The sequence below is a fragment of the Scyliorhinus canicula genome, chromosome 1 (assembly GCF_902713615.1).
Source record: "Scyliorhinus canicula chromosome 1, sScyCan1.1, whole genome shotgun sequence".
Taxonomy (NCBI): domain Eukaryota; kingdom Metazoa; phylum Chordata; class Chondrichthyes; order Carcharhiniformes; family Scyliorhinidae; genus Scyliorhinus; species Scyliorhinus canicula.
Window position 1 is genome coordinate 193,803,349 of NC_052146.1, and position 25,452 is coordinate 193,828,800.

Genomic DNA, 25,452 nt, shown 5'->3' on the forward strand with positions numbered 1-25,452 from the left:
CGGGCAACGAAGAGCGGGAGGGGACATCATTTACCAGACGATGTATATTGGCCAGCAGTTGCTGACCCTGACAAAGCCTGTCTCTTTTTCCAAGATCACCTTTGGTAGACAGGGCTTCAACTGCAGTGCCAGCACTTTAGCAAGTAACTTAAAGTCCGGTTTTAAAAGTGAAACAGGTCGCTGCAACCCACAATCTGTTGGATCCTTGTCTTTCTTAAGGATTAAGGAAATAGAGGCCTGCGCAAGTGTAAAGGGCAGTGAACCCCCGCATAAGGAGTCATTAAACACATCTAAAATTAGAGGTACCAATTGCTCCACAAACCTCTTATAAAATTCAATGGGGAAGCGATCATGACCAGGAACTTTACCTGCCTGCATCAAACCATAATTTCTTCTGGGCCCAACAGGGATTCCAGCTCATCACACCTCTCCTCCTCCCACAGCTGGAATGGATAATCCATTCAAAAAAATCAGTCATGACCGAACCCTCCACTGGAGGCTCCGATCTATAGAAAGATAAAACATTTCAAAAGCCGCATTGACCTGAGGTGGGGCAGAAACCAGGCTGCCACTGCTACTTGCCAACAGCTCCGGGTTTGGGGCAAGTGAGCACGAATGGTCCACCTTAAGGATGGAGTCCACCAGCCTCTGTCTCTCCGCTCTCGCTGTCTTTACCATGTGCACTTTGTAGGAAATGATCTCTCCCCTGATGGCCACCTTAAGGGATTCCCAAGTGGAGAAGGTGAAATAGACTCACTTTTATTAAATTTAACATATTCCCCTATGGTAGTGACACGCATTCACAAATCTCTTGTTCGCAAATGATGCTGTATCCTGTCTCCATGGTGGACACTGGGAGGGACCTGATTCTAGTGCCAAATCACAATCTCTGAGTAACCTGCTCCTTCCACCAAAGGGAGGAGAGACTTATCCACCACAAAAATGTTGATATGCGACTACACTTGGTGCACATGGGAGAAAAAAGAAAAATCTTTATCACCTGGGTGCAAAAAGCACCACAGATCTCCCCCCGCCGATCTGTTCCATGAAAAACAACGCCCTGACCACTCCTGACGGAGTGAGAGATTTGGGGCTGGACTGATCCAGCCTGGGGTCCAGAACACAGTTTAAGTCACCGCCCAAAATAAGCTGATGCAAATCCAAATTGGGGATGGAGGCCAGCAGCTTATTAGTAAAATCGGTATCGTCCTAGTTTGGAGCATAGGAGTTAACCAGAACCACCAAGATGCCCGCCAAAGATCCACAGACAATAACATGTCTACCATTAGTGGCAGATAATTGAACCCTTTTATGAATTAATATTGCCTCACCCCAGGCCTACCATCAAAGCCCAAATGAAAAACTTGTCCCACCCACCCCTTCCGCAACCTTGTTGGGTCTCTGACCCGCAAATCAGTCTCCTGCAGAAACACCACGTCGGCATTTATGATGAGCAACTATCCTCAACCTTTTCACTGGGTCATTCAACCCCCTGAATTTCCAGGTGACCAAATGAATTAGGGGCCTCGATGGTCAGGCATTTCCACTGAGTGAGATTATCCAACAGTTACGTAGAAAGTACAGCAACCACACCCACCCATGATGGCCGACAATCCCACTAACAAGATGAAAATAGGAAAAATCTGCAGTCACCGTCAGCAAACTAACCCACCACCTTCAGAGACGACTTAACCAAATACGTATACTGAAAACAGCAAGGTGAACATAAACAACTAAAACCTACTTTTAATAAACCTAACCCCAAACCGTGATGTCATGGTGGCAGAGTGGTTAGCACTGCTGCCTCACAGTTTCAGGGGTCCATGTTCAATTCCGGCCTCGGGTGACTGTCGTTTGTACATTCTCCCTGTGTTTGAATGGGTTTCCTCCTGGTGCTCCGGTTTCCTCCCACAGTCCAAAGATGTGCAGGTTAGGTGGATTGGCCATGATAAATTGCTCCTTAGTGTCCAAAAGGTTAGGTGGGGGTTACTGGGTTACGGGGATGGGGTGGAGACGTGGGTTTAAATAGGTGCTCTTTCCAAGGGCCGCTGCAGACTCAATGGGCTGAATGCCCTCCTTCTGCACCGTAGGGATTCTGTGATTTGATTCCATTCTATTCTAAACAGAACAAAAACGCTCAGCTCATTATCTAAAACAGAACTACTATAATGAGCTGCAGTCAAACCCTCAACACCACTCCCACTAGTTAACTCTTCGGCTCGCAGGCAGCTCCCACCTGGAATGTAGACAAATGCTTACAGAAAAATAACCACAAAAAGATCCCTTAAAATATAACACTCCAACAGGGAGCTACATATTTTCACCACAGAACAAAAGCTCACTGAAAACTAAACCCCACACCTAAGCCCAACGTGTAAACATTCAACCCCAACAAGAACAGTTGAACAGTTATGTTGAAAGATTTAGCACGTTGGTTAGGATTTAGGAGTAGAATATGGCTGAAATGTAAATATATATGCTTTGTATTCATTTTCACTATTAAAGATTATACAGCGGCAGGAACAAATGACTCCTTGAACATGAATGCATAAATGGCCTTCGCTTCATTTGAAGCACTGAAGGTTGATCAGGTTGCTGGACCCGATAACGTTTAACCTCAATTACTGGAGAAACTCAGAGAGGTACATGCTTGAATTGACTGAAGATAAAACATGATGTATGAATGCTTGTACACATGTGCCAAGTCCCATTCATTAACATCCAGATAGGAACACAGGATGTAGAGTAGGTCATTCAGCCCCCTGAGCTTGTCCTGCCATTATAGCTGAGCTACATGCTGTAACATTTTCTACTAATCATGATTTAAATAGACTTGAATTACATAATTAAACTCTTGAATAATTATTTTCTAGCTCTGCTATACTCTAATTATTCAATGATTCATGGTTCCAAATAAAATGCTAACCAACACTAATAATTTTCACTCAAAAAGCATTATTACTAACCTTTGGGGACTCAAATGATTAATACAAAGGAAAACAATGTAATATAATATTGAGAAATTATAAGGCCAACACCTTTTCTTAGAGCTCCTGCACATCAAAATTTCCAAGTCCACCATTGGAATGGTGGTGAGTGGGGCGGCGGGGGGGAAAGAGTGTGTGAGGGGTGGATGGAAGAGAAAGTTTGTATGCGGGCGATTGGAAGGGGTGGGAGGGAAGAGAGAGTGTGTGCGAGGGGTGAGGGAAGACATTGTATACGAGGGGTGGGGGGAAGAGAGTGTATACGTGGGGTGGGGGGAAGAGAGTGTATACGAGGGGTGGGGGGGGGGGGAAAGAGAGTGTATATGAGGGGTGGGGGGGGGGGGGGAAGAGAGTGTATATGAGGGGTGGGGGGAAGAGAAAGTGTGCGAGAGATGGATGGAAGAGCGAGTGTGTGTGTGTGAGGGGTGGATGGAAGAGAAAGTTTGTATGCGGCCGATTGGAAGGGGTGGGAGGAAGAGAGAGTGTATGCGAGGGGTGAGGGAAGAGAGAGTGTGTGAGGGGTGAGGGAAGAGAGTGTATACGAGGGGTGGGGGGAAGAGAAAGTGCGAGAGATGAATGGAAGAGCGAGTGCGTGTGTGAGGGGTGGATGGAAGATCGAGTGTGTGTGAGGCATGGGGAGTGGGCGGGAAGAGAGTGTGCAAGTGATGGAAGAGCGAGTATGTATGAGGGGTGGGGAAGAGAGAATGTTTACGAGGTGGGTGGGGGAAGAGCGAGTGTGTGTGAGGGGTGGGGGATGGGGAAGAGAGAGAGTGTGCGAGGGGTGACGGGAAGAGAGAGAGTGTGTGAGAGATGGATGGAAGAGCGAGCGTATGTGAGAGGTAGAGGGAAGAGAGAGAGTGTGCGAAGGGTGGGGGAAGAGCAAATGTGTGAGGGGTGGGGAAGAGAGTGTGCGAGGGGTGGGGAAGAGAGTGTGCGAGGGATGGGGGGGAGCAGAGAGAGTGTGGGAGATGGTTGGAAGAGCGAGTGTCTGAAGGGTGGAGGGAAGAGAAAGTGTGAGGTGGGGGTAAGAGAGAAAGTGCGCGAGCGGTGGGGGGGGGATGAGTGTGAGGGGGTGGGTGGGAGAGACATAGTGTTGGAGGGATGGGGAAAATAATGTGTGCGAGGGGTGGGGGGAGAGAATGTGTACGAGGGGCGGGAGAAAAGAATGTGCGAGGGGTGGGGAAGAGAGAATATGAGTGAGGGGTGAGGGGAAGAGAGAAAGAGAGAGTGTGTGAGGGGTGGGGGGAAGAGAGAGCAGGCGAGGCGTGGGGGAAGATTGAGTTGGGTGAAGAGCCAGTTTGTGCGAGAGGTGGGGAAGATTGAATCTGCAAGGAGTGGAGGGAAGAGAGAGAGAGTGTTTGAAGGATGAGGTAAGAGAGAATGTGAGGGATGGGGGAAGAGAGAGGGCGAAATTCTCCCCCCCCCACGACGGGTGGGAGAATAGCGGGAGGGCCTTCCCGACTTTTTTGACGCCCTCCCGCTATTCTCCCCCCCCCCCGCTATTCTCCCCCCCCCCCCCCGCCGAAATCCCGACACGAATCGCTGCCGCCGTTTTTTTACGGCCGGCAGCGATTCACAGCTGTTAGAAGGGCCGAAGTCCCAGCCCTTTACGACCTTTTTACGAACGGCAAACACACCTGGTCCTGCCATTCGTAAAAACGTCGTGACCACCTGGAAAAAAATAACCATGGCACCGATTGGCACGGCAGTACCACGGCCGTGCCAAGGGTGCCATGGGCCCGCGATCGGTGCCCACCGATCGCGGGCAGCGGGCCCGATGCCCGCGCACTATTTGTCCTTCCGCCGCCCCGCAGTATCAATACGCGGGGCGGCTGAGGGGCAACCCGGACCGCGCATGCGCGGGTTTCGCGCAAAAACGCGATGACGTCACCCGCGCATGCGCGGGTGGAGTCTTCCCACCTGCGCATGCGCGGCTGACGTCATATGACGCGTCAGCCGGCGCTAAGTCCGACAAGCGGGCTTAACGATTTTCGTTAAGCCCGACTTGTCGGGGCCTCCGACGTCGGGCTGCTAGCCCCGACGGGGGACCAGAATCGGTCCCCCGTCGGGAAGGGGCGCGATGCCGTAAAACCCGCCCGGGTTTTACGGCAGTTTGACGATTTCTCCCGTTTTGGGAGAATTTCGCCCAGAGTGTGTGTGAGGAGCGCGCTTTGGCCTTCAGATCCCGGGGGGGGGGGGGGGGGGGAATGAAGCTGAGCACAAGTCCCCACAGACTGTAAACTGGCCTCTATTTGTACTGTGTAGTCCATACTTCTGGTGTGGGCTACGCCTGATGCCACCCTTGTACGGCCAAGTGCGCCCGTGTCTGATATATGCAGATTGTGACGTCAATCAGATTACAAATCTCAACTGACACCAGCGCTGACATTTTCAAACTCAATAATCAGCTCCAATCCATCTTTTCGTCCCTCACAGCTGAACATATGCTTGGCAGCAAGATGGACATCTGCCAACAACATTATTTAAAGAGATCAGTATCTTTCGGATTAGCTGTTGGTTAATTTCTGTTGGCTCTTAGTAAGTTTGTAGAGGTACGACGTGGTTTGCCATTTTTTTGACGTCTCAAGGAAGATTATTTCAAGGATTCTGCTCAGATCAGTTGCTCCCTGATATGAATTCAGCTGCAGCATGAGGACAAAGCAGCAACGGCAACCCAGAGAACAATCTGCTCAAAATGGAGTGGGTAAGGGTTTTCAATTGAAGACCATATCCACTCACTACCTTAAAGGAGCTCAGCGTCAATGAACAACGGTGCAAGGAATGTCTTCTCTTTGCGAAGGAGGCACTCAATGCAAGTTACCTCCAGTTGTAGGCAACTTGCATCCACAAAGCAGGACGAGGACCGCATTGACAGTACCTGTGAAGGTGAGTGTGGCCTTGAATACTTATGTACTTGGCTGCTCCAGGCTGGAACAAGCAAAAGTTACAACATCCTTCATCACAAAGGCTATGTATGCAAGGAGACGTGAATATATTTCATTCTCGGCCAGAGGGAAGTGGGTGGATGTTACAAAGTATTGTTAACTGCCCACATGTTGCTTTGTGAACACCTTATGTGAACTCGGAGATGTATTGCAACCAGAGGGGATTCTGTTCCCTCAATGTTGAGCTGGTGTGTGACCGTACACAGAGAATAGTACAGTCAATGCATGGTATCTGGGTAGCGAACATGATGGCGTCATTCTGTGACAGTTGACTGCACCACCTGCATTTGAGGCAGCGCAACAAAGCAGGGGTTGGCTACTAAACAACAAGGACCATCCTAGCTCATGATTCCAGTGCGCAACCCAAATATATGTGGGCAAAATGAATATAGTGAAGATCATGCCATGCAAAATGTGACGGCCCAGGTCAGTGGGGGAGGCAGCTGAGACTGCTGCTTTCTTGCTTTGCTGTCCTTGATAACTGATATGACTGTGGTATCAGTGAATGCAACCGCAATTCAGCACTCACCCACAGTCCCACACCTTCCCTCTGTTACAGGCCACCGCAGCATCTTCTTGGCCCCAATGCAACAATAAATGTCTCCACAAAACAATCCCCGTGAATTCAATATGTCAACCCATTCAATATTACTAAACAAAAGTCAAGTAATTTTCCTTGTGCATTCCCTTAGTGTCTGGCTTGTCTGCAGCTGATCTTTCTGGTGCTCCTATTCAATGGCAGAAGGCTGCTGACTATCAGTGAGGAAGACTGATGGTCACTTAGGATGACTACGAATACTTGGTCGCATGGTTTACTGAAAACAACCTCTCGCTAAATGTCGGAAAGACCAAGGACTTCAGGGAGCGCAGCACAACACACACTCCCATCTGCACCAATGGCTCCGAAGTGGAGATGGTCGATAGCTTTAAGTTCCTGGGGGTCACCATCACCAACAGCCTGTCCTGGTCCACTAATGTTGATGCAACAGTCAAGAAAGCCCAAAAACATCTTCCTACGGAAGCAAAAGAAATTTGGCATGTCTGCATCGACTCACACAAACTTCTACAGATGTGCGATAGAGAGCATTCTATCCGGCTGCATCACCGCTTGGTATGGCTACTGCTCGGGTCAAGATCGCAAGAAACTGCAGACTGTGGTGAACTCAGCCCAATGCATCATACAAGCTTGTCATCCTCACATTGATTCTGCCTCAGGAAGGCAGACAGCATTATCAGAGACCCCTCCCACCCAGGCATTGCCTTCTTCCAGACCCTTCCATCAGGCAGAAGGTACAGAAGTCTGAAGACCCGCACATCCAGACATAGGAACAGCTTCTTCCCCACAGCTACCAGACTCCTCAACAACTCCCCCTCGGACTGATCTGTTCCCTGGAAGAACACTATTCACGACGCCCTATGCTGCTCTTACTCATGTATTTGCTTTGTTTGGCCCTTGTTCCGCATTGTAACCAATCACTGTTTGTCGATATACCATTTGTCAAAATACTCTGTTGATTATTCTTTTTGTCTACTATGTATGTATTTTGTCCGTTCCCTCGGCTGCAGAAAAATACTTTTCACTGTACTTTGGTACGTGTGACAATAAATCAAATCAAAAAATCACAAGCTCTGGGGTCCAAGGCCCAACTTCGGACGTCACCATCTTGACAGCAGTCTGGGCTGACAGGCAATGGCAAGGGTATTGATGGGAATGGCAGGACAGATTCTGCCACTCTGAGAGATGGCAGCAGTATCCATGCTCCATTATGATATCGCCACCCTCCCAGGCTGACACCTCAGCAATCCTAGGGCAGATTGCTGGATGCCTGTGATGTCTTTCAAGCTTCTAACCACAGCCTCAATGGCAGAAATCAATGTTAGCACAGCAATAAGGCGAGCTGGCATGGCTTCAGTTTGATCTTCCACTGCGGAACCCAGATGTTGGGTGTGTTATGAACACCACAGAAGTTCAATGCGAGGGCATCCCAAATCCCAGAAGGGAATCTTGGAACACCAGCTCTTTACAGTTTATTTTTGTGACTCTGAAAAATGTGAGAACAGACATAAAACCAAGTGAAGAAAGCGGTCAGACTTGTAAATTATTCAAATAACAAAACATTTATTAAACTTTAAAGGCAAGACAACAGAAAGGCAACAATAAAGAGCAATATTTACAATTAAGTACAATAATGGTTATCCAGACAGTAAAGGTAAACTACGACCCCCCCTCCCCTCCCCGCACCCCACAGTCCAAATCTATATACGACTCTAAAAACTCGAGAATACACCTTCCTCAAAACAACACCCCTTAGGTTTTAATACTATGAGCCAAATCCAGAAAATAATTACCACACAGGACTAGAAGATTATTTTTGGGAAACTTTTATTGTAGTTTAGAGTAGAATTTCTGGTGTCGAACACAGGCAGCTTTCTTCTGCTTTCAGCACAACAGCTTGTCTCTCCCTGAGAGAAAAAAGAATGTTTATAAACTAGGTGAGGATATGATTGAGATCACTAGACTACTGGACTCCACTTTGCTGAACAAAGTATTGATTTCACCCTGCTACTAGGCTAATCTACATCTCATAAGACATCAGTGTAGCTACTTGTCTATCTCTACAATTCTTTACTTTAAGTTCATTCCAACTTCCTAACAGGTGACTGCTGCTTGTGTGACAATGGAAGCTGAGACATAAAAGAAAGTTTTGCATTTATATAGCACTTTCATGACCAGTAGACGTCCCAGAGCTTTTTACAGCCAGTGAAGTACCTTTGAAGTGTAGTCACTGTTGTAAGGTTGCGCAAAGTGTGCTAATGAATCTGACCGTGTTGGACAGAATGGGCTCCGAGCTGTGTGCAAGATTGATGCTGTACATCTCCATGCTCCTTGACATTGCATGCAGGACTTGTGGCAGACGTGCCAATGCATCAGGCATTATATTGTGCATACCTGTTATCCTTCTTTGATGTCAGCCCCATCAAGGTCTTCTGAAACAGAACCCATGTGCAATCTTGCCCTCCTTGTTGCTGGCACATGTGCTACCTTTTCCTCCCTGTTCTGGATTCAGCGCACTCTTGGCTGGTGACTTTCTGCATCTATGCTATCCTGTAAAAAGCTACATAGGTTTGATTCCCGGTGTGGGTCACTGTTTGTGCGGAGTTTGCACGTTCTGCCCATGTCTGCATGGGTTTCCTCCGGGTACTCTGGTTTTCTCCCACAAGTCCTGAAAGATGTGCGAACAGGTAATTGGAACATTCTGAATTCTCCCTCAGTGTACCTGAGCAGGGAAATTTCACAGTAACTTCACTGCAGTGTTAATGTAAGCCTACTTGTGACAATAACGATTATTAGGGCAGCACAGTGGCGCAGTGGTTAGCATTGTTGCCTATGGCGCTGAGGACCTGGGTTTGAATCCCGGCCCTGGGTCACTGTCTGTGAGGAGTTTGCACATTCTCCCCATGTCTGCGTGGGTTTCACCCCCACAACCCAAAAGATGTGCAGGAGAGGTGGATTAGCCATGCTAAATTGCCCCTTAATTGGAAAAAAATAATTGGGTATTCTAAATTTATATTAAAAAAAAAGATTATTATATGCATTTGAGGGGAGACAGTGGCGTGGTGATAATGTCACTGGACTAATAATCATAGAAATTACAGTCCAGAAGGAGGCTATTCAGCCCATCGAGTCTACACCAGCCCCTGAAAGAGCACTTTACCTAAGCCCGCACCTCCACCCTATGGCCGTAACCCAGCAACCCCACCTAATGTTTGGACAGTACCGGACAATTTAGTGTGAACAATCCACTTAACCTGCACATCTTTGGACTGTGGGAGGAAACCGGAGCACCCGGAGTAAACCCACGCAGACACGGGGAGAACGTGCAGACTCCGCACAGACAGTGACCCAGCCGGGAATCGAACCTGGAACCCTTGAGCTGTGAAGCAACAGTGCTAACCACTGTGCTACCATGCCACCCCAATGTAATCATGAGGACCCGACATTTTATCTGGGGAAATGGGTTAAAATCCCACCATGGTAGCTGATGGAATTTAAATTTAATTAGTTAAAAATATGAAGCTAGTCTCAGTAATGGTTGATTGTTATGAAATGAAATGAAAATCACTTATTGTCACAAGTAGGCTTCAAATGAAGTTACTGTGAAAAGCCCCTAGTCGCCACATTCCGGCGCCTGTTCGGGGAGGCTGTTACGGGAACCCATCTGGTTTAATAACATCCTTTAGGGAAGGCAATCTGCCACCTTTATCTGATAAGGTCTGGTCTGACCTGCATGAGACTCCAGATCCACGCAATGTGGTTTCTTTTCTAAAATAAATTTAGAGTACCCAATTCTTTTTTTCCAATTAAGGGGTAATTTAGCGTGGCCAATTTTCCTACCCTGCACATCTTTTTGGGCTGTGGGGGTGAGACCCACGCAGACACAGGGAGAATGTGCAAACTCCACATGGACAGTGACTTGGGGCCGGGATTGAATCCGGATAAGGCACTGTGCTGCCCGATGTGGTTGACTTTTTAAAAAAAAATAATTTTTATTGAAATTTTTACAAAATATAAACAACTCAACTCTATTAACAAAACAACCGCGGTAACACCCCAAGAACAATTCCCACCCAACTTCAAAAGCAACTACAAACAAAAGAAAAACAAAAGAACACCCAACAACAAAAGGGAAAGAGATAGCACCCGCCACATCCCACAGATCCATGTACACAGTTCTCCCTCCCCCCGATCCAAACCCCCCCCCTGGGTTGCTGCTGCTGCCGGTCTATTTCCCTACCATTCCGCCAGGAAGTCCAGGAAAGGCTACCACCGCCTAAAAAACCCTTGTACTGATCCCCTCAAGGCAAATTTCACCTTCTCCAATTTGATGAACCCCGCCACATCATTGATCCAGGCCTCCACGCTTGGTGGCCTCACATCCTTCCACTGAAGAAGAATCCTCCACCGGGCTACTAGGGACGCAAAGGCCAGAACACCGGCCCCTTTCGCCTCCTGCACTCCCGGCTCCACTGCAACCCCAAAAATTGTGAGTCCCCAGCCTGGCTTGACCCTGGATCCCACCACCCTCGACACCGTCCTTGCTACCCCCTTCCAAAACTCCCCCAGTGCTGGGCACACCCAATATGTGGTTGACTCTTAACTGCCCTCTGAAATGCCCTAGCCAAGCCACTCAAGAGCAATCAGGGATGGGCAACAAATGCTGGTCTTGCCAGCGATGTCCACATCTCATGAAAGAATGAAGGAAAAAGAACATGGGACTGATTACAGTCCCGCCCACACAGTGATGTAAGAGAGCATATGAGCTGCACCGAGGGGTTTAGTGGTGGGTTAGACAGAGCTGTGTGTAGAAGCAAGCATGGAGATAGCTCCTAGCTTGGAACTTTACTGTACCTATGTATATGATTTTCAGTAGTTATTAAATACTTACTGTTTAATTACCTAAGACTGAATACCTTAATAAGACGTACCAAATCACACCTAACACTTTACAACAATTATGCACCAACTTCTCATGCAAGACAGAGGCAAGTGTGTCAGTAAATGTGACGCAATGTGTTTGGTTGATGTGGTTGTCATGGTTGAATAGCTGTCAGGATGAATGAGGTGTGGGCATGAGGCTTCTAGCAGTCCAAAGATGAAGGGAGGCATGGATTCAATCTATTTACCGGGGAGAGTTAATCTGGGGGTTCTCAACCCCGTGAAATGGCTTCTGAGGCATACTGTTTCTCTCCCAACAAGGGTACGATCTGTACTAACAGGTTGTTTTAAATTGTAAAACAAGCCCGCGGGATGGGACAAATGGTCCCCCATCTGTACTGAAGATGCTGTGATGCTAGCTAAAAAGCACATTATGTTTCAAAATGAGCCTCAGCTTCCTGTCAGATGTTTTAGCACAAACTAACGTGCGGCGCCAAAAGCAAACGGATGCCTGCGCAAATACTTGGTCTGAAATCGGAAGGATTGGGGAATTTGTTAAACTAGCTGTACAGTCGCAATTCTATTGCTGCCTGGGGACAAGAGATGAACCTTTGGCTGTTACTTTGGTTTTGCTTCAGGGCCGGGGTCCTCAAGTCATGTGAATGCGACGGGACCGGGCTCCTCGAGTCCAGTGCTGTGTCCGACAGCCCAGATCCTGGCCCGGAACCACATGAGGTTGGTACAAACAGCTTCGATTGCAGGCAGAGGGTGAGTTCAACTTTCAACTTCAATCTTAAAACCTGACTGTGAAACAGTGACCTGGAATTTGGGGAGGGAAATCAGGAATATCCAGCACGGTTGAAGTAAGAGTGCTGCGGGAGGCCTGTTGGAGTTGTTGGTTATAATCGGTGTGCTGAATGTATTTTGAATATGTGCCTTTGTAACTGACCCATATAGGGAGGACAATTGGTGAGCAATATATCCCAGGTACAGGTGTCAAGGATCCACAGGAGTTGTGCAGGGGATAATACATGACATTGGGCACAATTTAACCACCACATTGCGCCTGGCACGGATCTGGGTGTGCCGGTTAAATAGCAAGAAAGGCAAAATTGAGATTTGCGCTTTTGATATCAGTAGGGCTCACTTCTGTTAGCGAGTTCCAGATCTCACCCAGATATGGCGAGCATATCATTAACCCCAATTTGCAATAAATTCCATCTCATTCGTGAGATTGAAGTCAAATGTAACGTCCTCCCGGGAATTAACAGGCTCTCCAGTGAGAAATCACATGGGCATTGTTTAGTACTCCTTTTTAGAAACATGGAGCTGGCGCAATTGCTGCTGAGGGGAACTAAAGAGGTGAGTAGCCATTTCCATTTTGGACATGCAGCTCAAGGACAGAGAAGTCAGAGTTAGAGCAAGGTAGAGAATTAAAATGACAGGAGACTGGAAGCTCAGGGTCACGCTTGCGGACTGAAAGGAATCTGCAAAATGATCACCCAGCCTGTCCTTGGACTCCCCAGGAGAGCTTAGACCACATCGCGGTAAGTGAATGCAGTATATTAAATTGAAAGAAGCACAAGTAAATCACTTTCATTTGGAAGAAGTGTTTGGGGCTTTCAAAGTTGAGAAGGGAGGTGGTCAAAGGGCAGGTGTGTTCTGCTGAGTATTTAATTTTTGTTTTTATTTCTGATTTCCAGCATCTGCAGTATTTAATGATAGCATTAACTGACTGATTGCTTCAGATTGCTAACAGGATGATAACAATGCATTGCCTCTTGTTTCTAATTTCCGATCAGATACAATTATCTATGATTGATTAATTACATCTGATTTCTGAGGTAATAATATCAATGTGACTACGCCTGATTAGTGAAGTACAATTTGAAACGCTTTGGATTATAATGATAGCAATGTGAACTGATTGTGTCTGATTTCTGATGGAGTAACATAATGTTTGTCAGCTGGGGCTCACCAGGTAGTGCTCTTGTCACCAGTGGTGAATGGCTGTCAGAATACATTCACAATGTGGTGAATGTATTATGACAGCCATTCACCACTTCACCGAAGTCAGTGTGGGACCAAGTCCTCCTCCGTGGTGCAGACTCGATGGGCTGAATGGCCTCCTTCTGCACTGTAAATTCTATGATAATCTATGATTGTCCTGTGCTGTATTTTTCTATGTCCTATGTTCTAATGAGCTGAGACCAATACTCTACGTTGTCACCAGGGCAGTGCTGAGGGAGTGCTGCACTATCGAAGATACCAGCTTTTAGATGAGACATTGAACCTCATCTGCTCTCGTTTAAAAAAAAAGAAACTAGTACCCAAATTTTTTTTTTCCAATTAAGGGGCTATTTAGCATGGCCTACTCTAACCTAACCTAACCTAATCCACCTAACCTGCACATCCTTGGCTTTGTGGAGGTGAAACCCACGCAGACACGGGAAGAATGTGCAAACTCCGCACAGTGACCCAGGGCTAGGATTGAACTCAGCGTCGTAGGCAGCAGTGCTAACCACTGGACCACTGTGCCACCTGTCATCTGCTCTTCCTGATGGATGTAAAAGATACCACGGCACCATTGTAAAATAAAGCAGGGGCGATAGCCCCGGTGTCCTGGCCAAAGGTGACCCCTCACCCACCATTTCTAAAACAGAAATCTCTGGTCATCATCACATTGCTGTTTGTGAGAGCTTGCTGTGTACAAATTGGCTGCGGTGTTTCATACATTACAACAGTGATTACACTTCAAAAATGCTTCATTGGCTGTGATGTGCTGGGGACCTCATGAAAGACGCTTTATAAATGCAAGTCTTTCACTTTCAGCACATGATTTGTTGCTGATCAAATGATACAAACTCATGAATGTGTCCCGTTGCTAATGTATTGATACCAATGCTTAACCGTCTCCAGAAATCGAGCACCAAAATCAAAATGACATTCTAGTCCGGTACTGAGAGGATGCTGCACTGTCGTCAGGGCCATCTCTCAGATGCATTATTAAACCTAAGGCCCTGTCTGCCCCCTCAGGCGGACATGATAGATCCTACAGCACTATTTTGAAGATGAAGAGGGGAGTTATTCCCAGTGTCCTGGACAATATTTATCCCTCAATATCCCAGTGTATCATAAAACAGTGATTTGGCCATTGCCTAATTGTGAGCTTGCTGTGCACAAATATTTGGCTACCAAGTTCCCTACATTTCAAAAAGTGACCATTCTTCAAAATTAATTCTTTGGCACATCCTGTGGTTGTGAAAGGCGCTGTGTAAACTCAAACCTACTTTGTTGCTGTAATAGGTGTGGAGGTCGGTGGCACACTTTGCCTTTAATTAGCAAATTTCTAAGTTTTTAAGTCCTGCTCCAGGACATAAGCTCAAAGAAAATCAAGGCTGACACTTCAGTGCAGTACTGAAAAATTCCTTTGGGTAAGACGTTAAACCCAAGGCCCAGTCTGCCTGCTGGGTTAGATGTGAACAAACCCCTGGCACCATTTTGAAATGTGCTAATTAGTTACCATATTTCCTGCATTGAAATAGCAACTACACTTTAAAAATAAAATGCACTCCCTTGGCTGCACAGCACTTTCGGATGTCTGGCTGGGGTGAAAAGCGCTATACAAATGCAAGTGTTTGTTTTCATAAAACCAGAGAAAAGGTTGAATTGCTCATGAAATTGTAGCAATGTCTGACTGTGGACTAGGTCTTCCAGCCTCTACATTGTCCGAGATCCCATGTAAGACCTAAGTTGTGTGTCAGGACCCCATGGTGTCCCCACACGCAGAGTAACCAGTGGCAGAGTAATCGCTGGCAGGGCTTTCCGTGTTGGCCCAAGATGGCGGCGCCCAGGACCCGCACATGGAGTCGGGGCCCCAAGATGGCGGCGCCCAGGACCCGCACGTGGAGCCGGGGCCCCAAGATGGTGGCGCCCAGGACCCACACGTGGAGTTGGAGCCCCAAAATGGCGGCGCCCGAGGCCCACATGCGGTGTCCGGGGCCCAAGATGGCGGCGCCCGGACCGACCCTTGGCCGGTCAGGGCAGCCGGGAGCGGGGGTTGGGAGGACCGTGGGCCTGTTGTGAGGGCCGGGAGGCGGGCCGGAGAGGTCGGTGTGCGGCGCTGGGCCCTGGGAGGGCCCGGAGGGGGGGGGGCGATCCGCGGTCACTGCGCGGAACAGCAGCGACCGACTTGGTGTGGCAGACCACAGCGTAATTGCCCTTCTTCTCGCAGCTCTTACACAGAGCGGAGCGGGCCGGGCAGCACGGGCGGAGGTGTTTTGAGAGGCCGCAAAAATAGCAGCGGGGCCCCGCTAGCTTGTCGGAGCGCCCCGCAGTGCAGGCCTGGAGGGGGGGTCGGGGTCAGCGGAGGACGGAGGTGACGCGTGCCATGATGTCCAAGGGGTTGCCGCGCGGCCGGGGGCGTATGCGCGGGCATTCAGGTCGGCGACCTCCAGGGAGGTTGTGAGGGTCCGTGCCTCAGCTAGGCTGAAGGCGTTCTTTTCCAGTAATCGCTGGCGGATAGAAGAGGATTGCATGCCAGCAACGTAAGCATCTCTGACTAAAAGTTCCATGTGCTCTGTCGCAGAGACTTGGGGACAGGCGCAATTTCTCCCCAGAGCTGCGAGGGCCCGGTAAAACTAGTCGAGGGACTCACCAGGGAACTGTTGTCTAGTAGCCAGGAGATGCCGTGCATATACTTCGTTGACCGGCCGGAGAAAGTGTCCTCTCAGGAGATCCATAGCTGCGTCATAATCCTGTTCGTCCTCAATCATTGAGTATACCGCCGTGCCCACACACGGGTGGAGGATGTGGAGTTTCTGCTCCTTAGTGGGCTTACTGGCTGCAATCGTCCGGTAACTGTTGAAACATGGCAGCCAATGTTTAAAGGTTGCAGGCGCGTTTGAAGCATGCGGGCTGATGCGGAGGCAATCAGGCTTGATGCGTAGCTCCATTTCAAAATTCTAGCTGATTAAATTGATGTACCATCAATTGGACCACCATTTGCTGTTGAGTGATACCAAAGCATTGCCTGTTTTATATTCTAATGTTTGGTTCTAGTGTCTGATTGGATCTGATTTCTGACATAATAATAGGACTGAATGTATCTGATTGCAGACATGATGATACCAATGATTGACACTGCATTGTTTGCTTACCAACATGTGCCTGCTGATTCGAGTGATGCCAAGGAAAAACTGCTTTTATCTGATTCCTGATGAATTGATACCAACATTTGACCTGTGACATCTTCTATAATGATGGCAACGCATGACTTGTTGGGCGCAATCTACTGGACACGCTGCATCCGAAAACGTGGCAGGGATCTTACCGGCTCGCCACCCCTCGCGAGATTGTGTTAGGTCTCGAGGGACATCGTAATGTGAATTGCGGCCAACTTGGGTGGGATCACTTTTTGGCAAATTGCATATTAGAGCAAGGCAGCTAGTCTCAGTTTAATATGCAGTTCCCAGAGGTAACCAAGGCATTGGGATCTATCCCCTTTGCCTTGGAGACCTCGGGAGAGTGCTGTTCAGTACTGTTGTCCACAAACGGGGAGCAATGGAACAGCACTGATGGGGGTCCCCTTGGGGATTGGAGGCCCCGAGGTGCATGCCCCCAGGTGCCAGACTGGCATTTTGTGTGTGACGGGGGGGTTGTGTGTGACGGGGTGGGGGCCTGCACAGGTGAGAGGGGCCTCAGTGAGTTGGGGCTTGGGGGGGCGATTCAGGGGTTGCGTCAGGGACATGAGCGATCAGGGCCCCATTTAAAAGTGGCATCCCGATCTCTCTCTCTCCCTGCACTGAGGAGCTTTGGCGAGTGGTGTTCCGCGGTGCAGAAAACGGGACTAAGTGCGGCCTCGGCTGTGCGGACCCCGCTGAGACCACGTATCTAATCGGAATCAGGTTAAATAGCGTTGTGTGTTTCAGTGCTGCGAGTGCCAGGTAACACGCGGCGAAACACACTCACTATGGGACATAGTTCCCATTCGGTTAAATCACGCCCATTGTGTCTACTTCCAAAACAATGGGATCAGTGTCTTTTTTATTGAATCTCATTGCTGGAGTAATGATGCCAGTGACATTTTGCAACTGTTTTCTGATATAATATACTCATATCTGACTGTGCCTAATATAACGATAAGTATGTCCGACTGATTGATTGTTTCTTGTTGCTAATGTTAACAATATATGACTGTCTCTGATTTCCACTGGTAACAATGCATGACTTCTTGCTGATACGATTGCACTAATGTTTGACATTTCATCTGATTGCTCATGCAATTATATCAATGTTTGACTTCATTCTCTCTGATTGTGATGACATTTTATGAAAATATGACAATTCCCCCGATTTCTGGAATCATTATACCAATACAGTGATAGACATGTCCAACCGCACTTGAATTCTGATATATTTCAGTGTTGCACTACTTTTGCTGGTTGATATGATGACACCAATGTTTGGTCATTTGCTGATTGACACCGTGCATAACTAATTACACAAATGCATGGCTGCATTGCTGATGTATTGATACGAATGCATGACAGATAGCGGCTGTTTGCTGATGTCATGAATCCAGTGTTTGATTTTCAGCTCTGATTTTTGAAGCAATCATACCAGATATCTGCGTCTTGTAACAGAGTGCTGATTTAATTGTCACACTGTGTGAATTGTTGCTGGTACAATAATGTTGTGGTTTGATCTCATTGCTGATGTAATGATGCGACTGTCATTGCTGATATGATGTGAGCAATGCATGACTACCAAACAGAAACCAGAAGAGTACTGCAGCCAAGCTTTCGACAAGGGGGTGGTTTAGCACAGGGCTAAATCGCTGGTTTTGAAAGCAGACCAAGGCAGGCCAGCAGCAAGGTTCAATTCCCGTACCAGCCTCCCCGAACAGGTGCTGGAATGTGGCGACTAGGGGCTTTTCATAGTAACTTCATTTGAAGACTACTTGTGACAATAAGCGATTTTCATACACCGGGGAGATTTTGAAGATCCTTGGGCCAGCCAACACCGCAGTGGCTTGTAGAGGGCAGGGCAGGAAGTTAATCTGCCTTCGGTTGTTATGCAAGGACATAGACCCAGTCTGTTGGGAAGAGGCTGGTTAGTGACGGAATATTGGGCTCAACTTGCTGGAAATCTTCAAAATATCTGATGGTGTCCTCCAAGATGTCTTCCACAAAGAATTGGGCTGAGTTAAGGGTGTAAAAGCCAAGATATATGTCAATCCAGATTTGACAGACAAGTTCTTTGGAACGAGGTCAGTGCCATATGCATTGCATCAGAATGTTGAAGCAGAGCTAAAGAGATTGGAAGAGCTGGGTATAATCAAGCCGGGGAGTGGGCGGTGCCGATGGTCCCTGTCCTTAAACCTGATCAGTTGATCAGGATTTTCATAGAATTTACAGCGCAGAAGGAGGCCATTCAGCCCATCGAATCTGCACCGGCTCTTGGAAAGAGCATCTTTCCAAGGTCAACACCTCCACCCTATCCCCATAACACCATAATCCAGTAACCCCACCCAACACTAAGGGCAATTTTGGACACTAAGGGCAATTTATCATGGCCAATCCACCTAACATGCACATCTTTGGTCTATGAGAGGAAACCGGAGCACCCGGAGGAAACCCACGCACACACGGGGAGGATGTGCAGACTCTGCACAGACAGTGACCCAAGCCAGAATCGAGCCTGGGACTCTGGAGCTGTGAAGCAATTGTGCTATCCACAATGCTACCATGCTGCCCTTTTTGTGGGAGTTATTGATAGAGAAGGTACTGAAGAGGTTTCATGATGCAGGAATCCACCTCAGAAGCCAGGTACTTAGGATTTTGCATTGGTATGACAGGATTCCACCCAGTGGAAGAAAAGGTCAAGGCCATACAAGACAGCCCTGCATCCAAAAATGTCGGAGAGCTTAAGTCCTTTCTTCATGTGGTCAATTGTTATGGAATTCCCCGTGTGTTCCATGTGGCGCTGGTGCTAGCTACTCACCGGTACTGGAATAGGTGAAGGTTTGGCGCCAATTGTCCCGTTGTGGAACACCACGGATCCTCCGTTGGCACCGGCACTTACCCTCAGAAACGGGTAAGTGTAAAGGTAGGTACCCTCAGCACATGGGGAGAATGTGCAAATTCCACACGGACAAAGACCTGGGCGGGTCCTCAGCACCGTAGGCAGCAGTGCTAACCACTGCACCACCATGCCGCCTCCCATTAAACCTTAATAGCTACCTCAGGTAGGTCTGTTGTCGGGCATACTTCAGAACACTTCTTCTATCGGGCAGGAGAGACAGAAGTCTGAGAACACACACGCACGGTCTCAAAAACAGCTTCTTCCCCACTGTCACCAGACTCCTAAATGACCCTCTTATTGACTGACCTCATTAACACTACACCCTGTATGCTTCATCCGATGCCCCTGCTTATGTAGTTACATTGTATATCTTGTGTTGCCCTATTATGTATTTTCTTTTATTCCCTTTTCTTCCCATGTACTTAATGATCTGTTGAGCTGCTCGCAGAAAAATACTTTTCACTGTACCTCGGTACACGTGACAATAAACAAATCCAATCCAACAGGTCATATGACTCCCTTAATTTTTTTCCTAAATTAAAGACACCATCTCAAAATATGACAATCTTAAAAATTTCATAGTTGTAATAATGGTGTTTGATTTGGAAGAGAGCTAGAAGATGGTGATGCTTTTATCTATCAATTGCCCTTGCTCTTCCACATGGTAGCAGTCATGTGTTTGGGGTGTTGTTGAAGAAGTTTTGGGGTTCAACAATGGTAATGCCATTGCACAATGGTGAGCGCTGCTGCCTCACAACGCCAGGGATCCGGGTTCGATTCCAGTCTTGGAAACAGGCCCTTCAGCCAGCTTGACTTCTTTAATTACTTCTTGTGAGTTACAAAGCCAGGGCTCAGTGTGGACCGGGGCGAATCCCTAATCCAGCTCCTTGCCTGCTCCAAAAACCCATTTAGATTGAATCCAATTCATGGTCCCCATAAGAGAGACCCACCAAATCCTGAGCCAAAAGGCTGAACAGATACTACACTTGATCTTAGCCAAAAGGCTGAGAAGCGATAGCCCAGTTTTATCACTTAGCTAGCTCCACGTGCCTGCATTTGGCCCATATCCCTCTATACCCACCCTGCCCATGTAACTGTCTAACTGCGTTTTAAAGGACAAAATTGTACCCTCCTCTACCACTGCCTCTGGCAGCTCATTCCAGACACTCATCACCCTCTGTGTGAAGAAGTTCCCCCTCTGGTCTCTTTTGTATCTCTCACCGTAAACCTATGCCCTCTAGTTCTAGACTCCTCTACCTTTGGGAAAAGATGTTGACTATCTACCTTATCGATGCTCCTCATTATTTAATAGACCTCCTTAAGATCACCCCTAAGCCTCCTATGCTCCAGCGGAAAAAAGTCCCAGCCTATCCAGCCCCTCTTTATAACTCAGACCATCAAGTCCTGGTAGCATCCTCATAAATCTCTTCTGCACTCTTTCTAATTTAACAATATCCTTCCTATAATAGGGTGACCAGAACTGAACACAGTATTCCATGGGTGGTCTTATCAATGTCTTGTACAACTTCAGCAAGATGTCCCAACTCCTGTATTCAATGTTCTGACCAATAAAACCTAGCATGCTGAATGCCTTCTTCACCACCCTGTCCACCTGCGACTCCACCTTCAAGGAGCTATGAACCTGTACTCCTAGATCTCTTAATTCTGTAACTCTCCCCAACTCCCTACCATTAACTGAGTAAGTCCTGACCTGACTTGATCAACCAAAATGATAACCTTACATTTATCCAAATTAAACTCCATGTGCCATTCATCAGCCCACTGGCTCAATTGGTGAAGATCCTGTTGCAAACTTATATAACCTCCTTCACTATCCACTATGCCACCAATCTTGGTGTCATCTGCAAACTTACTAACCATGCCTCCAACATTCTCATCCAATTCATTAATATATAACAAATAACAGTGGACTCAGCACCAATCCCTGAGGCACACCGCTGGTCACAGGCCTCCAGTTTGATGGTTGTGAGTCTCTGGAACTCTCTTCCTCAAAGGCAGTGGAAGCTGAGTTTTCAATATTTTAATTCAGAGGTGGATAAATCCTTGATTAACAATGGGGTGAAAGTTTATCGGGGGTCGGCAGGAATGTGGGATGGAAGTTACAATTAGATCAGCTATGACCTTATTGAATAGCAGAGAAGGCTCGGGGGACGAATGGCCTACTCCTGCTCCTTGTTTGTATGTTCATATGTAACATTGTACAATCATCAGCAAACATCATTGCTTTTGACTTCATTACCTTGCATTTGCCAGGAATCAAACTCATGTGCTTTTAGCTTCATGATGGAGAGAAGGTAATTGATGAAGCAGCTGAACGTGAATGGGCCTCAGATATTACCCTGGGGAACTCCTGCAATGACATACTGAGGCTGAGATAATTGACTTCCAACAGTCACATGGTGGCACATCGGTTAGCACTGCTGCCTCACAGTGCCAGGGACCTGGGTTCAATTCTGGCCTTGGATGACTGTGGAGTTTGCACGTTCTCCCCGTGTCTGTGTGGGTTTCCTCCGAGTGCTCCGGTTTCTCACAGTCCAAAGATTTGTGGGTTAGGTGGATTGGCCATGATAAATTGCCCCTTAGTGTCCAAAGATGTGCATATTAGTTGGATTGGCCATGCTAAATTGCCCCTTAAGTGTCCAAAGACGTGCAGATTAGGTGGGGTTACGGGGGGAGGGGGGGGCCCTCTTTCAGAGGGTTGGTGTAGACTCGATGGGTCAAATGGCCTCCTTCTGCACTGTAGGGATTCTATGATTTACTACCATCTTTCTTTGAGCTAGCTATGACTCCAGCTAATGAAGAGTTTCCCCCTGATTCCTAGTGACTTCAATTTTACAAGAACCACTGAATGTCAAAATGAAACTCTGGGTTCAGCCTAGTTTTCCTCTTGAATGGTCAAATGCTGTCTTGATATTAAGGGCAGTCACTCTCACCTCACCTCTGATATTCATGTCCATGTTTGGACCCAAGGCTGTGAAGAGGCCTGGGGCGGCATGGATCTGGAGGGATCAAAACTGAGCATCAGTGAACAAGTTATTATGGTGCCACTGGAAAACACAGTTGACCACACCTTGCAATGATTGAGTGTAGATTGGGGCAGAAATTGACCAGACTGAATCTGTCTTTTTATGGATAGGACATACCTGGGCAATCATCCACTTTGATAGACAGATGTTAATGTAGCTTCACTGGTACAGCTTGCCTCGAGTCATGGCTAGCGCTAGAGCTGGGATATTGTGGAGGCCCATAGACTTTGCTTTATCTCGTGCTCTTTGCCATTTCTTAATATCATGTGGAGTGAATTGAATTGATTAAAGTTTAGCTTCTGTGATGGTGAGGCCCCAAGTGGAAACCAAGATGAATCACCCACTTGATACTTTTGGCTGAAGATGGTTGCATATGTTTCAGCGTTATCTTTTGCACTCAAATGCTGGTGGGCAGAACACTGGGTTGTCTTATTAATCTTGTTCTTATTACATTTTGCCGTATCATAGATGTTGAGAAAGTGTCTCCATTTGAGTGGGAGTGGCACGGTGGTTCGCACTGCTGCCTCACAGCGTCAGGGACTAGGCCTAGGCTCAATTCCGGCCTTGGGTGTCTGTGTGGAGTTTGCACGTTCTCTCCACATCTGCATGGGTTTCCTCCGGGTGCTTCGGTTTTGTCCCACAGTCCAAAGATGTGCAGGTTAGGTAGATTGGCCATGCTACATTGCCCCTTGGTGTCCACAAATGTGCAGGTTAGGTGGATAGGCCATTCTAAATTGCCAGGAATATGCAGGTTAGGTTACGGGGATAGGGCAGGGTGGACGGGGAAGTGGACCTGGGGAGAATGCACTTTCGGAGGGTTGGTGCAGGTTGAATGGGCCAAATGGCCTCTTCCTGCATTGTCGTGATTCTATGGGAGGGCTGAGGACAGTTAATATAAGATAGTAATGAATAAATCAAATTGGGAATGCCAGAAAATGGATCAAATGTGGGGTAGTTGAGATGTAGGGCATGAGGCATTGAAGGGGAAGCTGGATAAAAGCAAAAGAAGTACATAGAAGTATATGTTGGTGGGTGTGTTGAAGAGGTTGGTAGGAAGATCACGTGGAGTATAAACACCACAATGGCCTATTTCTGTGTTGTACATGCAATGTGATTCTGCGTCATAACTAGTGTTATTGCACAAAGAATCAGAAGCAATTTCTGGCATTGCAATTAATTTTGTTGCAATCATAGAAATCACTGATGTTGGATCTGATTGCTGATATAATTATACTAAACATTTGATTAGTTGCTGATTTAATAGACCGATGAATGACCAATCTTGCCTGATTACCATATTGATACCAATGCATGACATTGTACCATGACTCTTTGGAACATCGAAACAAGGAGCATTCCATTTATTCCCTCAAGTTTTGCCTTTCAATGAGATCATGGTTAATCTGTGACCTAACTCTTTTGCCTCACATCCCTCAATACCGTTGAGTAACAAAAAACAACTTATTGAAACATATGAGATTCTGAGGGGGCGTGACCGGGGTGGAGGCTGAGAGGACATTTCTAGATCCTGGGGACATGATTTAAAAATAAGGGATCTCCCAGTTAAGATAGAGATTAGGAGGAAATTCTTCTCTCAGAGTCTTTGGAATTCTCTTTCCAGTGAGCAATGGAGGTTGGGTCATTGAATATATTAGAGGACTTCCGGCGGCGATGACGTAGGAAGCCGCACATTTGGGAGCTCCCGTTTCAAACGGACTTTTCGGCTCTTTTTAGAGCCCAAAACGGAATTTCTTCGCCATCTCCCGGTGGGAGAAGGTGTGCTGATCGACTTTCTCCGCGTTTCATGACTCGAACTCGGAGTGGAAAGGGGGAAAAAAACGGCAGCAGCTCCCCAGAAAAAACGGTGGAAGGAATCCAAGATGGCGGCCGGCGGAGTACCAGAGGAGTGGAAGCAGTGGGCCCAGGAGCAGCAAGCTGCTCTCCTGCGCTGTTTTGCAGATTTCAATGTTTTGCAGTACTGAGCTCTCTGCAGGAAACGAACAAAAGGCTCTCGGAGATTCAGACGACCCAGGGTGCTGCCATCAAGGCGTTGCAGACGCAGGCCACTGAACGAGAGGAGGAGGCTGTGGTCCTCGTGAGTAAGGTGGAGGGGCACGAGGCACTCCACAAGAAGTGGCAGAACCGCTTTGAGGAGCTTGATCACTGCATGAGGCGGAAAAATCTGCGGATCTTGGGCCTTGCGGAGGGGCTGGAGGGGTCGGATCTGACAACCTACGTGGCTACGATGCTGAACTCGCTAGTGGGGGCAGGATCTTTCCATCTGCCCCTGGAGCTGGAGGGAGCCCACAGGGTACTGGCCAGGAGGCCTAAGGAGAATGAACCCCCGTGTGCGGTGCTGGTGAGGTTCCACCGGTTCAGTGATCGGGAGTGTGTGCTGCGCTGGGCCAAGAAGGTGAAGAGCAGCAACTGGGAGAATGGGGTAGTACGGATCTACCAGGATTGGAGTGCGGAGGTGGCTAAGCGACGGTCCGGGTTTAATCGGACGAAAGAGGTGCTCTACAAGAAGAAGATAAAGTTCGGAATGTTGCAGCCTGCGCGCCTGTGGGTAACTTATTTGGACCGGCATTATTATTTTGATTCCCTGGAGGAGGCGTGGGCCTTCGTGCGGACGGAGAAACTGGACTCGAACTAGGGGTTGGGGGTTGCGGGGTCGGTTGTAATACTTTATTCCTGGTTTCTGCTGTTGCTGTGTTCTCTTTTTCTGTACTTTTGTAATTTTGATATGGTTATTTATTGGGGTGTTGTTCTGTTTTTTGTTGTGGGGCATTGTTTGAGTTTTGTATCTTGCGGGGAGGGTTGGGGGGGTTTGTTGTATTCTATATCGGGTTGGGGGTATGGAGTGGGGCTGGTATTTGGGAGCTGCGTCAGAAGGGTGTGGTGGGGCAGTGCGAAAGCGCGGGCTTTCCTCTGGTTTCCCGCGTTGCAGGGCTGGA

General features: G+C 47.7%; 1 protein-coding gene and 1 non-coding gene across 5 annotated transcripts in view; one reads left to right on the top strand and one right to left on the bottom strand.

Annotated features, from left to right (window-relative positions):
- esr1 (estrogen receptor 1) overlaps positions 1-25,452 on the top strand; it is a 447,574-nt gene that overhangs the window by 67,554 nt on the left and 354,568 nt on the right. Inside the window, exon 1 of one of the 4 annotated variants that reach the window (XM_038805690.1) lies at positions 5,339-5,870. The exons of the other annotated variants lie outside the window; for them this stretch is intronic. Within the exon in view, the coding sequence (XP_038661618.1) occupies positions 5,747-5,870 (124 nt within the window). The 5' untranslated portion in view covers positions 5,339-5,746. Of the gene's footprint in view, positions 1-5,338; positions 5,871-25,452 lie in introns of those variants that run through there. 4 annotated transcript variants of the gene reach the window in all.
- LOC119978875 lies at positions 20,283-20,467 on the bottom strand. Its single transcript, XR_005463587.1, has one exon. It is a non-coding gene; the product is annotated as a U2 spliceosomal RNA (small nuclear RNA).